The 20551-nt window shown below is 44.4% G+C and overlaps 1 protein-coding gene across 9 annotated transcripts in view; it reads right to left on the bottom strand.

Moving 5' to 3' along the window:
- KMT5B (lysine methyltransferase 5B) overlaps positions 1-20551 on the bottom strand; it is a 53708-nt gene continuing 33157 nt past the window's right edge. For 8 of the 9 annotated variants that reach the window (XM_024987357.2, XM_059883043.1, XM_024987358.2 and 5 more), the window contains 7 exons: positions 19308-19473; positions 18823-18932; positions 17207-17373; positions 16912-16931; positions 16694-16830; positions 11807-12003; positions 1-4320 (listed from right to left, as the gene is read on the bottom strand). In XM_024987357.2, coding sequence (XP_024843125.1) covers positions 2843-4320; positions 11807-12003; positions 16694-16830; positions 16912-16931; positions 17207-17373; positions 18823-18932; positions 19308-19473 — 2275 coding nt within the window. In that variant the 3' untranslated portion in view covers positions 1-2842. Of the gene's footprint in view, positions 4321-10541; positions 12004-16693; positions 16831-16911; positions 16932-17206; positions 17374-18822; positions 18933-19307; positions 19474-20551 lie in introns of those variants that run through there. The other variant, NM_001076551.3, reaches the window with a different exon arrangement.

Raw genomic sequence — 20551 nt, forward strand, 5'->3', positions numbered from 1 at the left:
CTGTTTTAATTTCCGAATTTATTAAAATGATTAACCTCAATACTGCAAGTGCATGTACAAAATATTTGTAAAAAATGTTTTTTTAATGAAACGTTAAAGAACTTACCTCAAATGCTGAAAAAGTCCTTTTTTTTTTCATTCTTTCAGTACAAGGAATACATTTTATCTCAAAAGTATTACAACTCAGCAAAACAATTTAAAACAGTAATTTGAAAAATGATTGAAAATTGAATACTTTACATATATTTCTACGATCGTTTCCTAATTCTTACAATGCCACAATCTTTACCAATCATTGCATAAGCTCAGGCTAGAAGTTTTATTGATTGCAACCTCTTCCAAGTGGTCGGCATTGTGTGGACCTGGCCGTTCCACACAGAGTCCTACAGCACAGGCAGGCCAACTCCGAGGCCCCTCACTGTAAAAACGGAAGTCAGGTTTCCCTGGAAGGCGTCGGCCACGGCTGCCGAGCGCTTGTGCACACCACCTCCCGAGGCAGTGACCGCCGGGCATCACTGCTCCGGACCCACGGGAAGGTTGGCCCCCAAAGACGGGGCCTCAGTAAAGTTAAATGTCATAAATAAGTTACTAAAGTTAAGCTTAAAAAATGGAGAAAAGTGGGAAATGTAGTATTACTTTTTCCTTTAAGACTGAAAATTCCTGAAGTGGCTATCGTTGGTATTCCAAAAGAATGGTTCAAGATGTGGTCTCTGAACCTCTTCCAGACTACAAACTAGGTGGGGTTCCCACCAATCAAGGTGACCCGCTGTGCTCCGGTGCTTCCCGGACGCAGGGTCTAAGCGTGACCTTGGCGCGTGAGCCCCCCTGCCACCCCCCACGGCCACCCAGAGACTCGGGAGTGCTGGGTGAGTCTGTAAAGTGCTCTGAGTGCTCGGGGACAGACCTGCAGGGCCGCCCGACTTCGAGAGGTGAAGATTCTAGATGGAGTGAGCCAAGGGGGTGTGAGTGGGCGAGGAGGTGGGCCACCTGACCCCACGTTAATACCTGAGGGGTGTAACTGCACCGTACAAACAGGGACAAGACAAGAGGAGACCACGGAAGTAATTCCTTCAAGGACAGAAGGAGGGGAACATTTTAAATTCAGAGAACCTTTACGAATATTACCAGTTTCTATTTGGAATCTACCAGCAATAGTTTTAAGGAACTTAACTTAAATTATGTCCCCAAGAACCCAGAAGCTGGCAGGAATCATGAAGTCCTAACAGTAAGCATTGAAGTTTTCCCATTGGACTGCTCATTACCTGCAGAGGCCTTTCAGTATCTTAAGATATGGGCTACTCTTCTAGACACTACACGAATTCCCTAAATTGATTTTACTCAGGAACACTGTATATCCGAAAGCACATGTACACATTTCCCAGAAATAGAGACCCACTGGTATCAAACACCTGCTACAGATTTATATTCTCAAATTCTTTGTCCAATGATTTGTAAAATAATTCAGAGAAATGGAAGGTTGGTATTGAACATAAAGTAGTAATCAAAAATTTGCTCATTAAGTTACTTAAAAATTAATTTCTCTTTTCAAAGTGCTTCAAAAACAAATTAAATCTGACTCCTCTTTTTTGTTTAACTGATAATATAGTAAAAAAAAAAAATCTTTGATATTTTCAAACATAAACTAACATAAGCCAAGAACTCCCACTGATGCAGTGCTTAAAACTATATATTTATAATTTCCTATTTTATTGGCATGAATATTTCTAAACTTAAAAACCTTCCTGGTAAGTTCTTTTAATTTCTTATGACAAAAATTTCTCACAACACAAATATTTACAACATATACACTGTTTTCAGTTCTTTACACTGAATTTCAAAGACGAACATTTTTATAGGTTACCACAGAACAAAAGCTGTGACTCATGTTTTTATTTCATAAACTATTATAAGTTAAAGTGAATAGTTTTTTTTTTAATATTCCTTGTAGCATTTTACAAGTGCAACAGAAAACTCGAAGACCCAAATTAAGAGAGCTGTAGTTCATTAGATAAATGTTGCTTGTTGTAGTCACATTGTTCACAGCAAATTTTTTGAAAAAATAAGCACCAATCATTCTTGCAAAGAACAATTTTATCTAAAAGGATTGAAAAGTGTTAAATACAAGGTCTTAATTTACATGACAAGCAATAAATACGCTGCATCGAAACTCACCCTGCGCACTGCTATCCTTGTACATGTAATGCACTGAAAATTAGCTGTCACGCATGTAACTGTACTTTTTTTTTTAAAGAAACCAATTTGACTCCCACCCAATGGTCTGCTATTTAACCAAGGTCACAAACAGTACACCTGGGCCAGCAAACAGTGTGAAACTGACAAAACTCCAAGGGGGAAACACCTAGCAAATAAATCAAAAAGCCAAAGATCATTGCTGGTGATATTAGCATATACTAGAAAACCTTAATATGCTGCCGCTATGATTTGTTTTAAATTATTGTTTAGTCATATATTAAAGAGCCAGTTGATGCTTTTAAAGTTAAAAAAAAAGAAACTGTGTAGCCACATTATTGGTTTCAATGTCCTGTGTGGAAAGTTGCTATCACTGTACAATTTTGCTTGAGCCTTTATTTTACAACAGGGCTTTACCTCTAACTTAGAATTGCACATAAGAAGGCTATTTAAAAAGTACAATAAAAATTTGCACAAATCAGACTTTTTTAAGAAGAGTCAGTACGCTGTACACTTTCTACAGTATTATGCTGATAAGTGAAGAGACGATAGAAGTGCTGCCACTAAAACGTTTTCAGTTGAGGAATAATTGACTGGAATTTTTTATTTCTTTAAAGTAGTTATCCCGGGTCAAGTTAAGACCAAGAGCTTATTACGCGTTAAGCCTCAAAGACTGATCTTCTCTCCTCCTGGAAGAAATGTCAATATCTATAGAGTCTTTCCCAACTATGAGCCTCAACCGCTTGGCCGGAGGCAGAGGGATAAAATCGTCTTCAAAGTCATCGTCATACTCCTCGTCCTCGTCCTCTCCCTCCGAGGAGGAGGAGTCGTCTGTGCTCTCCTCCTCGTACTGACTGTAGTCATCCACTTCCATACGTGACTCCAGGAGGGACAGGGGGTCACTACAGCACACGCCGTTTTCGTGAAGCCCCTCTGCGTACGGCCCCCTACTTTCCTCGTCCCGCTTTAGCTGGATTTTTAATTTTGTTGAACTACTGCCTGATCCTGAGTTAAATCCATTGTTAAGCTTTGCTACATAGAGGTTATTATCATTTTCATGGTCTTTACTCAACTTGATGCTGATTTTTGAAGAATTCATCCCATCACTCTCTTGGTCATTTGCCTTGCTGCTGCTGTCATGACGTCTGCGAAGAGTCAACTTGGGAATCCCGGAGTTATTTTCCAGGATTAACTGTGCGTCATACCTCGTGATCCGCCTCTTTTTTTTACTTTTCGCAGTTCGGAAGCCGTCTTTTGTTTTGAAGCTCTCTGACGTCACCATGGAAGCACTGACGGGCGAAGGGGCCCAGTCCGCGTAGCCCCCGGGCACGCCCTCCACGCCGCTGTGCTCGCCCGAGTCGGGGTGGGCCCCAGCCGCCTCTGGCCCCGCGCCGGCCCTGCCCGGGGACTCGTGTACGGGACTGGCTTCCTCTGCCTTTGCCAGCTGCCGCACCAGCTTCCCCGGCTGTGACTTCTTTTTGGACGTGCTGCTGTCGCTCTTAGGACACCTGGCTTCCCCCTTCTGTGCAGCTTCGTGGGCCAGCTCTTCGTCCGGCGCCCCGGGAGCGGGCTGCTCGCCGCCATCTGGGCAAGGTTCTGTCAAGTCACTTCTGTAGCCCTCCAGCGTATTTGGTTCAAGCTTGATGTCGGAGGTCTCCTTCAAGGTCATCCTCGTCCTCATGGACCGCCTGGTTGTGTAGGCGCAGGGGGCGCCCTCCGCGTGCGAAGGGGCGCCTCGCTCCGAGTTCTGTCTGTGCTCTCTTGCAGCGTGTCTGGTTAAGCACCCACTGGCCACCGTGGCCTCCACTGGTCCCTCTGGCTCCTTCTCTTTTTTAATGGGCAAATTTTTGTACAGAACGACTTTAGGCTCTTTCAGTACCAAGTTTCCCATTTCGAGTTTTCTAGAAGCACTCTTCGGCTCCAGCCGTTTGCAATGATTTCTTAATTTTATCTTTGATAGTAAAGGCTTTGCAGGTTTTTTCAGTTTCTTTGGTACCCTGGAATTATTTATAGGAGTTAGCTTAGATGAGGTAGAGTTGGGAGGAGCTGGAATTCTTGACATAGACTGCCTTGTTAATGTTCTGCTCTTGCTGTTCTTTTTTACACCAACTGAAGATTTTCGGTTAGAAGCTGTAAAGTTAAAAGAAAAAATAAGGGTGAAAACCAGTCTGGGTAACCCAGTAACGTTCAACAAAACAATGCCAACACCCAGACACTTAGTTGTGAAGTGTTTCAATTCCACACACAGGTGGTACACAGGCCCCAAGTAAGCTTCTGTCTGCACACAAGAGATTCCTGTAGTTTTTCTTTACATTATCCCTCTAATTTCTGCCTCTAACTTAAGAAACATCGATTCACGTTCCAGGTAAGTAAACTCAGGGTTAAAGAGTTCTTAGCACAGCAAGGACCTAGATTTCACTCTAAGCTTGTCAGGACACTAGTCCAAACTGAGGATTTCTTTTCCTGGTTTAATATTTTACTGCAGAAAATACTTGAAGTAAAGCTAAGCAAAACTAGTATTTTTTTCGTTCATAAATTCTTCTTAAACTCATCATTTAAAATGTTTCCAGAATCCATTATTCATTAACTCAAAGCATAGTACCGGACCAGTAATCCAGAACAGCAACACTAACTAAAGGGCTCCAGGAGACAAATTCCATCACGATGTCTTCAACTGAGAAAGAGATCCTAAGAACCATATACAGAATGCCAGGCTGGATGAATCCCAGGCTGGAATCAAAAGACTGCCAGGAGAAATACCAACAACCGCAGATACACAGATGACACCCCTCTAATAGCAGAAAGAGGAACTACAGCGCCTCTTGTGAGGGTGAACAGGAGCGTGTAAACACTGGCTTAAGACTCAACATTCAAAAAACTAAGAACATGGCATTCGGTCCCATCACTTCACGGCAAACAGAAAGGAAAAAAGTGGACACAGTGCCAGATTTTCTTTTCTTGGGCTCCAAAAGCACTGTGGACAGCAGCTGCAGCCATGAAATTAAAAGACTCTTGCTCCTTGGAAGGAAAGCTATGACAAACCTAGACAGCATATTAAAAAGCAGAGACATCACTTTGCTGACAAGCTATGGTTTTTCCAGTAGTCATGTACCGATGTGAGAGTTGGGACTATAAAGAGTGAATGCTGAAGGATTGATGCTTTCGAATTGTGGTGTTGGAGAAGACTCTTGAGAGTCCCTTGGACAGCAAGGAAATCAACCTGGAACATTCACTGGAAGGACTGGTGCTGAAGCTGAAGCTCTAATACTTTGGCCACCTGATGCAGAGAGCTGACTCTGGAAAAGACCCTGATGCTGGGAAAGATTGAAAGCAAAAGGAGAAGGGGATGACAGAGGATGATGGTTAGATAGTATCATCGACTCAATGGACATGAAGATGAGCAAATCATGGAGGACAGAGGAGCCTGGTGTGCTGTAGCCCATGGGGTCTCAAAGAGTTGGACACAACTTAGCAACTGCACAAGAACCACATACTGTCACTCCCAGTAGCTATTTACCCCAAATATCGCACTGCTGAAACTGTTCTCTTCAGGGCTGTGAGCACCTGCAGAGACTCTGAGGCTGCAGGGTTTAGTTCACCCCATCCCTCCAGTGACTGCCCGCTGCCGACTAGACTGAGAGAAGGAAGAGTGCACAGCTGGAGTCACATTCTGGGGATGGGGGGGGAACCCAAATTCCTTCTTCTGGACAAGGATCCCAAAAGGCTATAACAATCCCTGTGGGGACAAAACCTGGGAACTAATATGACAGCTGAAGGGCTTCTCAAAAGGCTTACTTGTGACTCAAGGCTAAGTTCCCTCCATGGTGAACCTCTTACCCTGCCTTCTGTTTTTCTCTCTACTTACACATTGGATCTGTTATAGTGTTTTACAGGAGCCCTTTTCTCCATGACTTCGTCTGCTTCCCATCCCCCACCTGAAGACCTCTTCCCATCAAAATACCTCTTTAAATCATTCACTAGGGATGTTGAGGTGACCAAACTAATACTCACCACCTCTTAGGAGAAAACAGAGAATGAAAACTAGTTTACTACGGCTAAGCCCAGTACACTTCCCAACAAAACTATCATTCATTCCATGCTGGGGGTCACCCAGGGCAACTGCTGTTCCTTCTGCATGGCTGAGCAAGTTAGGTTACCATTAGGTCATTTTTATTGAGAGAGGAGCAAGAATGTCTAACAGAATTCCAAAAGTATCAGGCCACCAAGAACAGAAGTCTCTGTACTAAGGAACTGGTTCATAAGTGGCTTTGGGATCTCCAAACCAGCAGAATCCCAGGAACAATATCCCCTGACTGAACTAAGAACACACTTCTCCCTGCAGGCTGCCACCAGTGAGGCAACTTATTCTTGGAATAGTAGTAGCAGTAAAGTTTGGCGCCACTCAACTTGAGAACCATCATATCATGAATTGGAATTACCCAGAACTTGCCAGAAATTATTTTTAAAGTATAAGGATATCCAGGGAATCCTTTTGCTAAAGGATTTCTTTATGCTTACAAGGCTTCCTACAAGGTGAGTGGAGGTGTGTTTATTGATGGAAATGCACCAGTGTTCTGGTGTTTGTCCTTCTCAATGTGGTTGCTGGGTGACCTCTCCATGGCTCTTCCAGCACCATTCTATGACCAAGCTTCACGGTTCTTGTTTCAGACCTGCAATCACCCCTCTGCAATGATTACATACTTCTTGTATCCTTGACAGCAATCCCCCTGAAGTTTGGATCCAGTTTATTGCCCTCAAGAGCAAGCTCTGGCCATCTCTCTCACAGCCTCCTTGCCATGAAAACCCATGAAGACTTTTCAGTTGGGACCTTTGCTGTTTCTCTGCAGGAGACACTGCTAGCCACTCTTCTTCCTGAGCGGCCCCTCTCCTTGGCTGTTCACGATAGCCGTCCCCTGGCTGTCTCTCTGTCCCTGGCAGTCTTCCTCCACCTGCCCTGTGGCCTGCACTCCGCAGGCCTCTGTGTCCTAAGCCCCTTCAAAACTCAGTCTCCCAGGGATAAGCGGCCCCTCTGTCCGGGCTGTCCACACTGACATGCTGGCAGTCCCCATACAGCGTTCTCTAGCCCAAATCCCTCCTTAATTAGAGATTCACCTCACCAGATGGCCCCGGGACCTTGGTCTCCCTCTAAGGTGGTCTCCCAAGCCCCTCGAAAGCCAACATGCCCAAAGGGGGCTCGCCACCAAGCCTCACGCTCCTCCTCCTGTTCTCCATCTGGTTCACCGCTGGCACCAGGCAGTCAGCTGCCTGAGCAGCAACGGGGAGATCACCCCTGATGCCGGCCGCCACATCTCCAAGAGTCCACTTCTGCACTGCTGCCGGACCCACCTCCCTCTCCATTCCCAATGCCACCGTCTCCTGCCGTGACTCTGGCGCCGGCTCCCACCTGTCCCTGCCCCTACTGCTTCCCCAGCATTCCACTCCCCACTACATAGCCCAGGGTGATTTTCCTAGGACTTTCAGTCACTTCTGGGCTTGAAACCTTCCCATAACCTAAGACCTAAGAATAAAGTCCAAAATTTTCAATTCCGGTCACATCCCTTCTATTCCAGCTTTGATGACTATTGACTCAAATCCTACACTGCTCTTCACGTCCTCATCTGGGATGTTCCCTCTGCTCTGAGTACGGTCCACTTGGCCAACTTCTCATCCCATTTCAAGACTCAGCTCAGCAAACACCTCTCTCAGGAAGCCTTTCATGACTTTCTGGACAGGTTACCCTCCTATGACTCCTCATGGCAGCTGAGGTTCTCCACACTCGGCACTTCCTTTTAAGCCCTGGATGAACCTCACTTGTGTGGTGATTCTGAATCTGGGCTCTTCCCGTTGCACTCCTCCTTCCAGGAGGCTGTTAGCTGACTGCAGTGAACCACTTACAAAGCCCTTTAGTACGTTTGTGTTCTAAAGAGCACAACAGAGACTGTAGGCGATGCTATATCTTACTGCAGTAGAGTTCACTTACCTATTTATGTATTTATCGGTGTATTCTCATTTTGTTTGAAAAGCATTATCTTATCAAAAGCCCAGCTCAAAGGTGTGCTCAAGTCAAAGGACAGAAATAGCACAGCTGGTGAGACAACTGTGAGCAACGGGACTAAGTGCCCAGGGCTCTTCACCGTCCCACAGAGGTGCTGCTACCCTCTCTTGCACAGGGAGTGCCAGCAACAGCAGGCTGAAGGCGAGGCGCTGAACTAAGAAAAGTCTGTCAAGAGACTGAAGATCCCGATATAGCGGAGGCGGGCAGGGTGGTGCTCCCCTGGCTTCAGCACTCACACACTGTGTGGTACCCTTCCCTTGTGGGGGCAAACCCCAACCGCATTAACCTGGACAGTGATTTGAGGTGGAGACACACACCCTTAGCTGTTAGTATATACTAGGTACAGTGCAAGATGGCCAAATTAGTATGACCTGAATCCTAATAAGCATTCTTTGAAGTAAGAGCTATTACCCCAAATGAAAACCAGGTGCACGTGGACTCACGTGCCTGTCAGGAGTGTCCATTTGGTAAGCGGCAGAGATGGGATTTGAACTGAGGTTTGTGGCTCGATGTTGACCACAGTCACGTGGCCTCTAAGGCACACCACAGAGCCATTATGGGGCCAGTGCCAGCTCCTGGTAAAGGACCCACGGTATGGCTATCGTGGTGACTTCAGGATGTCCTCAAAATCATCAGGCAGCTCTGCGTGGGGTTCAAGAATGACAGCCAGAAACAAGCGCAGTGAAAAAATGCCAAAGCACCCCAAAGGTTTGGGCTGGATCCATGCTCTGCCCTGGAAGAGCCTCAAACATACACACAGTGGGACCAAAGGAACATGAGGCCACACACAGCTCGAGATGTTCACAACATGGGTCTAAGGACTTGAGTTCCAGGAATTTACAGGCACCACAAGCAGGCTCCGCTTCATGGGACCACCACGGGCACGTCTGCCTGAACAGGGTACTGGAAGCATTAGGAAGCAGCCTGTAGGCTCAGCAGAACGGAGCATTCAAACTCACTAGAGATGTCTGTGGCGGGAGAGAGAGGCAAGTGGTGGCCCAGTCCATCTCCAGGATGGGTGCTCCTTAGTCAAGCTGAATGAGATGATTCTGCTGGGGGGAGTCCTCTGGGACTTGCACTCACACCCTGAGGCAGCACTGTGGGGAGTGGCCCAGCCACTGAGGCACAAGAACCAAAAAACCCTGAATCGTCTATTAAGAGCGTATAGTTCAGGTCTGTGGACTCATTCTGTGAACATGGCTCTCTTGTCTCCTCTCTGGATGCTAAAGCAAACAGTCAACTTGTGGTTCTTGAGAAGATTCCACAACAGGAGCTGCATGGAAGGAAGAAGTAATTTTTCTTCCAACTAGGCAAAAATGTTTCTTTAAGAAGAACATGTATGTTGTTCAAAGAAAGCAGTTCCTCTCCAGCTGTGAGCTGCTGAATTCTAAGCAAACCGCAGGATAAGATGGGTACCTCCTATTTGTACACTTGAGGTTCGCCCATGCTGCCCAGGAGAAAGGCTGGACAGCTCTGGCCTTGCACCCACTGCAGACTCAAAAGGTCATCCTTTCAACAGGTAGAGGAGCATGGTCAAGACACAAACACCAAAAGAAATACAGCCTAAAAGAACACTTGGAAGAGCCTTAGAAATATTGCTACAAATATACTTAGTGAACAAGGTTCTCAGAGACGGCTGGAGTGAGCCTCGAGCTCCTTCAGAGCCCCTGGCCACGTCCAGTAACTGTCTCATGGCCCTCACAGTTACTTACGCCAACCCTTGATTAACTCAAGACAGCCATTCTGTAGAAAGGTAATCTGAATACAGGAAGCGCCCTAATATGAGCAGCCACAGTAAAGTGCTAGTTCTAGTCTGTAATGCTGAGACCACTGCTCAAAGGATCACCTGCCCCCTCCAGCCTTTAGGAAGTGGCAGTCAGCTCCTCAGTTACTGTGCGCTGGCTGGGTTCTGGAGCTGAGGCCTGAAGTCCCTGACAGAAGGGCCTGAGCTCTCTCTTTAACAACAGCAGACTTTGAACACATACTTGCTTTATTAACAAATATTCCTGAGATGGTCACATAATAGAACACTCAGCACCTTCCAAAATTTTTTTTTTCCATTTTGATCTTTTAAACTAAGTGGTGTACTGAGTTCAGTATCTGTACATCAGTAATAGAGTTAATGCATCAGAACACAAAACACCCCCACCAACGTCACGAGCCATGTGGACAGTGTCGGGGCCATCTCTACTTGCGGATGGCGGCTCACTCCTAAGTGTTATCATGTAGACACTTATTAAAAGGGGCTTCAGAAGTCTCCAGTTTCACCAAGGAACCAGACTCAGAAAACAAAATGTTGATTATGCTGCATTTATTATTAAAACCAACAGTCAACAGTGAATGACAAACTAACTGCTCTTTTTGTTTCACTTTGGACGTTAAAGACTGAAGAGGAACAGCACTGCCTTCCACTCTACAGAGGTCAGCCCTGGCCTCCGACTCCAGCAGCAGGCTGATTCGGAAACTCATGGCAGTGACGTTCACCATCATGGGAGACACCGTCCCTTCTCTCTGGGACTTTCTGTAGTGGAGAGCACCCAGAGGTGGGTTGAAAACATCAGAAGACAGGAAAGAGAGTCTAAAATAGTCAGACCTCAGAGGGTACTTACTGCTCAGAAGTATGTACAGACATTTATAGTGCTAAAATAGGCATATTCTGGGGACTATCAAGTTAAAACTTTAAAATTTTATTCCTATCAGAGACAAGAAAGACTGAAGAGCCTACTGCTTTAGTGGCCACTAGAGCAAACTGGTGTCACCCAGATGAAGATCAGCAGCGATCAGAATGGTTCCAGGATGTCAAAGCTCCACAAACATGACGTGTTTTCTTATGCTCACTGGGGATTTCTTCTTTCTTTTCTCTTTATTCTTCATTCTCTTTTTCCAGTTTCCATTAGGTCTTGCCCCCACAAGCCACTGGGATCTTAAAGCTTGTCCCTTTCTCCTTTCCATCTCTCTTCCCACTTTCGGCAGTGGCTAGGACAACTCATCACAGTACAGTGACATTCAAACTGCTGCTCTACCACAACTCTGAGTCTGGGGACTGGTGGCTTGGCGAACTGGGTCAGTTCATTCTGAAAACGGCAAGTGGGCAGTAAAAAGGTGGAAGCCTTGAGGCCAGAAGCTACGAGCCCCCAAGTCCACCATCCCTGCTAGCAGACTGGCCAGCGCAGAACACGCAAGCGCCTGTGTGCTGCTGCCCCGTCCTCTGGCTTCTCGCAGACCTAACAACACCGTTACAGAGAAACTCACACCGTGAAAGCTTTCTGTCAAACATATGATGACCCTGGAACACATGACGAAGAAATTTAATGTCCTGTTACCAAGTATATTCAAGAAAAGTAGACAATTGAGTACCATCTGGAATCTGGAGGCATGATACAGACTGCTTTGTGCTTGAATCACTTCTAGAACCTTGCAGTGCTGGTGAAGTGCATGAATCCCAGGGCTGCTCTCAATGTTCAAAAGATCAAAACTACTAAAGCATGCTTTAGAAAGCAAACTCTGTGAAAATACTTAAAAAATAAAAAAAGACACGCTTATGGAACCTCCCCTACTTACTTGCGTCGTTTCTTCCCTGAGTGGTGTCTGCGTCAGTGTTGGAGCTGACAGACTGACTGTCTGAGTTTTTGCTGCTGTCACCTAACTTTTTAAGCCTATTTAAACGTTTATCTGTTTCTCTGAGTCCGTATTTGCTATTGATAACAGGAGCAGGCGCAGGCAGTCCCACTCTGGATTTAAAAGCACCAGTTCCCCGTCTGAAAAAGAAACAGCACAGGTTACACAAACAGCATACTCACTGCCGTCAGCCTGGTTGCTGAGAGCACCTGTCCACATCACATCAGCAGGTGAGATGAACGGATGAGGTTTAATTACTGCAAGCTGCCAAGTCTAGGACTCTCGAAATAAATATGGAGATAAAATTAATGCCCCAAAGACTTAAAACACTTTGTTATGACTATTGTCAATCACTTGAGAAGGTATTGGACCTGCAGAATTTCAAGTGTAGGTAAAAATAACCCACCCGTTAATTATATCCTAGCTTTGTTCTACATAATTGAACACTCCATTGCTGAATATTGAGAATGAAGAAATTAAAAGAGAAACTAGAGAATTTCCATAAACTAAGTCATTACTTAGAAGATAACGTTAGATACAAATAAATTCTAACTGAAATTGTGTATTAGGAAGGCTAGGCTATCTTAGTGAAAATCTCATTTCTGGAGTAATGAAAACTGTAAAATTCCTCCTTTAAAGTTACTGGATGAACATCATTAACAAAATGTTACTAAATAACAGACATTAGAAGACCTGTTTTTACCACTAGCTAAGATGATTTGTAACCTGCTTTGATTATTCCTATTGTTGTTTAGTCGCTAAGCCACGTCCAACACTTTTGTGACCCCATGGACTGTAGCCCTCCAGGCTCCTGTCCATGTGATTTCTCAGGCAAGAATACTGGAGTGGGTTGTCATTTCCTTCTCCAGGGGATCTGCCTGGCCCAGGGATCAAACCTACCATGTCCTGCATAGGCAGGTGGGTTCTTAACTGCTGAGCTGAAGAGAAGCCCAAGATGGGCCATACTTCCTTACAAAACAAATGATCATGGGTGGAATTATCTGGAAATTGATTTTTTAAAGTAAAATGACTATTCATCTGCTTCTCTGCTTCCTTGATTTCTTCTTTTTAACTTATGACAGTGATATGTGCTTGCTGCAACAGGTGAGACCATCCCTGGCTCTGCCTCCCCAAAGCGGAAGTTCCCCGAGCTTCCCAGCCGTCTCCACGTGCATAGCTCCGGCACCTGTGTTAACCACCTGCCAGCACCTCATCTGCTGCTCTGCCGCGAGCTGCACACCTAGACCCACTGCTGTTTCTCCTTAAGCAAAAAGAAACCCCAAATCGGTAACACCACACACTCCACTCAGCAGGCAGCTCTCCTCCTTTCCTCCCACCCCAGCTCTCTTATCGCTTTATTGTGCACAAGCACTTCTGAACGCAACATGTTTTGAAAGCTGTACCTTTTACACAGACTAAACGTATCACCATCTACTCAAGCACTGGATGTGATGACTGAAACCTGTAGTGTTTTGGTGTCTGCCTGCCACCATGAACACTGCTGCTACACTGCTCTTGAAACCAAATCCATACTAGCCAGTGTGCTATTTCCACAGGACAGATTCTTCCATATGGAACTGACTGCCAGATAAGAGGGTGCTATTATTTTGAACAAATATTGCCAGAGTAAGTTCCCAAAAGGCTAAAGCACTTTACAGCCCTACTGACATTGTGTGAGGGCCGGTCTCTCCATATCCTCACCCGCAGCACGGGGTGTACTTGTCAATGTTACCGATTTGACGGTGAAAACGAGTATCTCGCTATTGTTTTACTTACCTCGTTCACAGCTATCATTTTCTGTGTGGCATCCTCCATACCCCTCTTTTCTCCAGTGGAGTCTATCTTTTCTTTATGAGCTCTAGGAGCTTTGTGTCCCTGGGTTATTAACGTGGCCGTATGTGTGCTTTTTCCTCCCTTCCAGTTTATCATTTATCTAACTTTTGCTTTTGGCTATTCAAAAATGTTCATACTCACCATTTCTTATACTAACTTCTTTCAGAAAATTCCACTACTAAGTTTAGACATATAAGTCTAAAATTTTTCTAATCATTTTACCTAATTTTTAAATTTAAGATTTTAATCTATTTGGAATTTATCTTGTATATGGTATGAGATGGGAGGTACGCTTGGTTTTCTTCCAGACCCATGATGAATTATACCACCACCTTTTGTTAAAGAAATCATCATTTCCCTACACATGGTATTAAGATTTCATACACACCGAGCTCCGCTTCATGTCCTCTTATCTATTTGTTCGTATCTGAGCCAGTATCATTAGGTTTTGAACACAATTATTTCACAGAAATTTTTAATACCTATTAAAGCAAAGTGGCCCTAGTATACTGCAAAATGCGGTCACCATCAGACATACTCTCATACACTTTAAAATACTTCAGTCCTTCATATATTTATCATACTTTAAAATACTTTGGTACTTCATATTCTTCAATCCCTCACTAGATTTTATTCTTCAAATTCTCGAGAGTTACATTTGCACTATTTACTGATGAAAAGTATTACTACTGTGTCAGGATGGTTACTGCCCAGAAGCATGCATCAAATATCTTTTGGACACTGCACCCATGATGTCAGGGCCTTGTAAACACTGCACTCTCCCATCTTCACCGGGCCCCTGTCTTTACCCTTCAGCAGCCAGCACACCACGTGTCCCTTCACAGCACTGCTCTCACAGCTGGCACTGTGCTAGCCTCGTTTACCCTGCCTGGACGAGGTTTAACATGAGAACTATTCAGTAACTAGATGATGAGTAACTGAATGAGTTCCTTTGACTGGTCTCATTCTCTCACCTAATTTCTGGAAAGGCAGAAACAATTTGTTCCTGAGGATTTCAAGAATATTCCCAGACAACCTTTAAATCAAACTCTCCAATAGTCTGATAAAAGCCGTGCCTACTGCTCCATATGAGCCTTTCCATTTAAAAGCGATTTGCACTTTTCTATTTATTCCTTGTACTAACCCTGTCGAGTAGGCAGGATCAGCCCACCTGACCTGCAAGTAACAGTCTCAGGGAGAGCTAAGCTGCCCAAGGAACATGATGGCACGTGCAGTCCTGAACCAGTGGCAGAGCTGTCTCACGGCTGGTGTGGACTCCTGTGTATGCAGTTACATTGTAGGAAGACTCCTAAACATATTCAGCGTATCATTTGCTCCATTCATTCATTCACCAAACAGTTATCAAGCACGTAGTCATTACTACATGTGAGGTACTGTTTTGGATGCTAGCAACATAGCAATAAATGAAAAAGATAAAAATCTTTGCCTTCATGGAACTTACATTCTAATAGGAAAATGACCAGAAACCACAAAATACCTTTACACCTAACACCTGAATATTAACTGTGTGTTTTACGTACTTCTTGTGAGATAAATGTGATCCTCACAGCAACCCTGTGATACCCTAGTGTTATCTCCATTTCATAGATGGTGTAATTAAGGCACCAAAGCAGCTAAGCTGCCCAAGACCACACAGCTAGTAAACTGCAGAGTCCCAGGATCCCAACGTAGGGCGCTGATGTCAGGCCTCAGGTCGGGCTATGCCATGCTGTCTCTGCACAGTGGCTTAAAGCGTTATTCGACTGTAATTAAACGACTTTGTGGGTTAAAGGGTCTTTTTGTGGACTGGTCTACGATTCAACCAATGTCTGAGCCATTTTTTTAATTTATAAAAAGATAAATTGTATCCCCCCACACTCCCAACCCCTCCTTTCCTGCCATCCTTTCAAGTCAAGGGCCTGGGAGCTGGGAGAGAAACCGCTGGGGCTGTGCCACGGCTCCATGCCTCTGCTCTCACGACACAAGAGACCTCTGGCTGCCCAGAAAGGAGAGAAAGCCGAGCTCTGGGGAATCAGCATGTTTCCCAAGGCCAGGAGGCTGGCAGCTGGGTGTCCACAACGAGAGAAACAGCACCGCCCCCTATCTGCTCCCGTGTGCAAAAAACATGAAGCGGCGAGAGTGCAGGCTCTGAGTCAGGGTGAGGTGGGTCTCTGCACCCGCAGTGTCCCACTCTACTATCCTCTCCCAGGACGGCCGAGGACTGAATCCAGGAGAGTAAAGCACCCGGTACCTCACACAGCACGTAAAACGGGTTCAGTGGATCTACGTGTGCTCACTGAAGAAGAATGTATATATGTATACACACACGTATAACTGAATCCCTGTGCTGTACAGCTGAAACTAACATGATACTGAGAATCAACTATATTTCAATTAAGAAACTAAAACAATAACAAAACCGAATCCAGGAGTGCTCCCCCTGTGGCTATGCCAACCCAGACAAGCCAGTGAAGCTGCCTCTGCGAGCTCTACAAACACGTTGCCACCAGATGAGCAGTGTGGACAAGGAGTCCCGCTCAGTCAGACTTGGGGGGTTTCCACAGGAGCCGTCCTGATGTGTCACAAAAGGAAGTTCCTCATCAAGCAGTAGGACTCAGAAATCGCGAAGAGCACGAACATCAAAACACAGGACTTCCAGAAGACACAGCCTGGGGTCTTTAAATGAGTATCAGTGGCGACTCTCACCTGCCGCTTTGGAGCAACCCCACCCTGGAACTGTGTGTGCGTGTCTCCCACTCTCTCCTGAGCATATCTGTATTCTGACTCACTCAACAGGGTAACAGCTGGGAACGACTGTAACATATTAAAAGGCCAGGCACTGGTGCCCCTACATAGTTCTGTCTTCTTTGGTTTTGCTCCTGTCTGCTGTCCTGGGTGTGATGCTACGGGACACAGACGACTATCCCTGCCATCTAAATGATGAGAAGACGGCGTACACTCATTCTCACAATCATCAGGCATCAATCGATACTTTACCTTTCACAAGTGTAACACTCGCAGAACTCATTGTTTTCTCCAAAAAACCCATCTCCATAATAACAAGAAATTTCTTCTCCAGGTTCAATATCTCTTAGGGCCTTCACACATGCTGTATCTCGACCAGTTGACACAAACTGAAATAAAATGAACTCATTAAGAAACGCATACCTGAAGCAAAGACAAAATACTTGAGATAAAGTATTTTTTATGCTTACCTTACAGTTAGGTCTGCAATCTGAAAAATGTCCAAAAGATAAAGTCAATTAACTGTAGATAAGATCTGAAACACGAACAATTATAGAAATCTGAAATAAGCTTTCCACATAATTTTCCCAACTTTTGATAGAAGTTTTTGATCTCGAGTTAAACTACAAGAAGACTTATTTTCATAAGTTTGTGCAAAAACAATTTCCATTTCCAACCCTCTTTTAAAGGAAGACAGTTAAGGTTACTCTCAGTTATAGCAGCGCTACCCAACACTAGAGCTAACACCTCAGAAACAGAGCTTACCATGGTTTATAAATGCAGCAGGACCAAGCCAGAGCTGAGCACAGTTTTTCCTTGTGGAATACATGACACTGAAGTCGTTTTCTCCATGTCTAAGCAGCATGTTCTCCTCAATTTCTGAAAGTTCGGCAATACAACCCACCAGTAATTCTATTTTGTCATTTCGTTTCCTATTTAAAATATGTGATGGTAAAAATTACTAGTAATTATAAATAATAAGGCTTCTTTTAATAAAATAAGCCTGTCCAATAAATACCAGGAATTGAGAAGACCTAGCTGTGCATGTTTTAACTGACTCATGCTGACCACACCTGGATAACCTCTCCTCTTCCCTGGAAGCCCCCCAGCCTCGCACAGCTGCCTGATCCCTACAGGAGACCAGGAAGGCCTGCAGGCACCGTGCTACCTACACCTCAGAAGCCCCTGTGCTCTGCAGGCAGGGAGGACTCAGAAAGCCGCTGCACTGAGCTCAGCTTGCTGACCCTGGAGAAGGACACAGATGAGCAGCAGCAAAGGGTCAGGAGCACCCAGAACTGGGGTGCCACCCCCTGGAGCACCACCAGCCAAATGCAGTGCGAGCCCGTCACGCACCAATCTAGAGGCTGTGGGAAGAAAGGCAAGTGGAACTGGTCAAAGTACTTTCAGCAGCATGTTTTAACCCAATACAACCCAAATGCTATTTCAGCAGGTCAGCAGTGTGAAATACGAGTGAGAAACGCAATATAAAATCTGACATGTTTATCACAGCTGCAGCACTTCTCAACTCATTAAGACCAGCCACATTTCAGAAGTCCAATAGCCACGCATGACTGGGGCCACTGTCCTAGATGGTGCAGTCAGAACCCAAGACCTCAAACCTCACACCCACCTGCCAGGCAGGGAGCCACGAGAGCCCAGCAGCAGGCTGGGTACCATCCCATGGCAGACAGACACGCTCACTCACGTACATACACATTTTTCCCAAGAGGCCAGGAGTCAGGCTCTTTAACATTCCATTTTCAGGTAACTGACCCTAACATTTTTGCTATAAAAAATGTCGGGGGTCATATAAGAGAGAGGCTACAGGTTTCTTCTGGGGGGTAAGGCAGGGAATAGGCATTCTTCTTTATAATGAAGAAAGATATAACCACATACTCTCTTTCCTGTATGGCTCTCACCCCTCCTACCTGGGGTCACCTTCACTGCATGTGTTTGAGCTGGCACACACACGTATTTTCAGCAGGCAATGTGCTAATCAGTTTTTACACATGAAAGTCCTTGGACCATTAGAACTTCATATGTGACCTTTCTTACAGGCCAGTGAAAGACTGATTCTGGAAGCTAGGTAATCTAACCCCACAACCCCTAACCTTTCAGCAGTCCCTGAGCAGGCATCCGGACTTGTTAAGAGGAAAACACAAACCACTTGGCTTAGAGGTAGGACCTGGTTCAACTCAGGCTTCCAACTTCACCACCGTCCCAACCCCAAGTCACTGGGCTGAGGCGCTGGCCCTGCACTGGCTCCTTTAGGGCGAGCTCCGGTTTTAGCCCTTCCCACGCTTTCTTAGCACAGGAATGGTAATTTGAGACAGAACTTTAAACAAGATTATTTTATGGGTTTACACTAGTATAATAGTTACCACTCTTTCGTTGCAACTATTTTGGCTCCATTTTGTTCTGAAGAGTATCTATTACAAGGCAATATTTCAAATCCACTGTCAGTTGCAAACATTCGCAAATAAATAAATACCTAAAACAGAAAAAAATTTTGATACTTACTTCACACTAAATTATTTACCTTGCTAGACTCTCAGAATTATAAAAGCAAACCACCACCATCAATGAAAAAATTTAAGATTAAGTAACAAATATTGTTATTTCAAAATTTCACGTATTTGTATACTTGGTGACTTGGCTATGTTACTCTAAAAGTTCACAGAAAGTTTCACTTCTAGACAACGAAGTCTTCTCTATGGATAGTCATAAATTAAGGTATTATTAGACCTTCATATTAATTAGTTTTATGAAAACTGGATTTAAAATGTCAGTGTTCACTAAAATTTACATTTTAGTTTCCTTTAATCTTATCCAAACAGAGAAACATTAATTTTTTCAATAAACTCACATGTTCCTTGAATAATTTCTCCTGCATTTTGTTCTTGTTGAGAAAATAGTGCCGTGCCCATTCTCCTGAAGTCAGACATTTGAAGGCTTTCTCCAAGTGCTCATCTTTCTTAAAACGTTCAATTACTTCTTTGAGTTCTTCCTGCCTTCCTTTAATAGGCCGAAATCTGAAAGAAATAAAAACAACAACTTTAGTTATCTTCCATCATCCCTGGGCCACTGCTAAAAGATCTTGAGAAAAAAGTAACCTAAAAATAACAGCCAGACCTAACAAGAGAACAGTAAGTAGTCTGGATAACGAGTACTAAAGTAATACTGATCACCAAGAAATACAACTTCCCTTCCTCAAACTGCACTTTAGTATTTTTATTTCAGTGTTATCTCATTAACCAAGAGGTGACCAGGTGATTCAAATGAAAGCTAATTCAGACTTTTAACTGTCACCCAACTTGGGAGGTACAAAACGAGAGATCTAGGATAGAGTTCATCTAACCGAGTTGGAAGGACAAGAATTTTTTAAAACATGCAAAATCAAGCCAGAAGAGTGCAGGGCACTGAGCTTTAGAAGGAGGATGAAGTAAGAAAAATTATGCCATAAACAAAAACACCCTCCATGTACAGTTAGAAGAACCCCGAACTAAGTCTCCTGACAGGCCCTGAAACACACCTGGATGGATGTTCTACCAGCCACGTCAAAGGAGTCTGTGATAACTGCATTCCAAGAACAAAAAGCGTGCAAGAGTACAACTTGAGGGGTGGTGCTGTTGTGGTGGTGATGAAGGAAAAACTGCTGGGGTAAAATTTCAGAAGGCATCTTCGTAAAATCAGCTATGACGACTTCAGAACACTACATGGCCAGGCATGTCAAACACAGGATACAATCCTGGCCCAAGTAAAACTTAAGTTTTACTCATTTTAAAGCCATGTTCTCAATGAAATGTGCACTACGATTAAAAGTTCTTGGAGCTTGACTTCAAAATTTCTTCTCAAGTTAATGTAGTTTATTTTAAAGCTTTTTAAAAAATTAACAGCCAACAAAAAAAAGGAATTACAGACTGCTCTTCAAGTAAAATACATTAAGATTCAGTACGATTTTAAGCCACAATATTTCACCAAGCATTATTTTTAGGTGCTGTGCATACAGGTGCTATGGTGAAAAATACAAGCTAGACGACGTGGCTACTGTTCTACGGAAAACTTTGCTGGGATTGAAAGACGTATTCGTGCATCAAACAGAGAAGCAAG

The sequence above is a fragment of the Bos taurus genome, chromosome 29 (assembly GCF_002263795.3).
Source record: "Bos taurus isolate L1 Dominette 01449 registration number 42190680 breed Hereford chromosome 29, ARS-UCD2.0, whole genome shotgun sequence".
In the NCBI taxonomy this organism is placed as follows: domain Eukaryota; kingdom Metazoa; phylum Chordata; class Mammalia; order Artiodactyla; family Bovidae; genus Bos; species Bos taurus.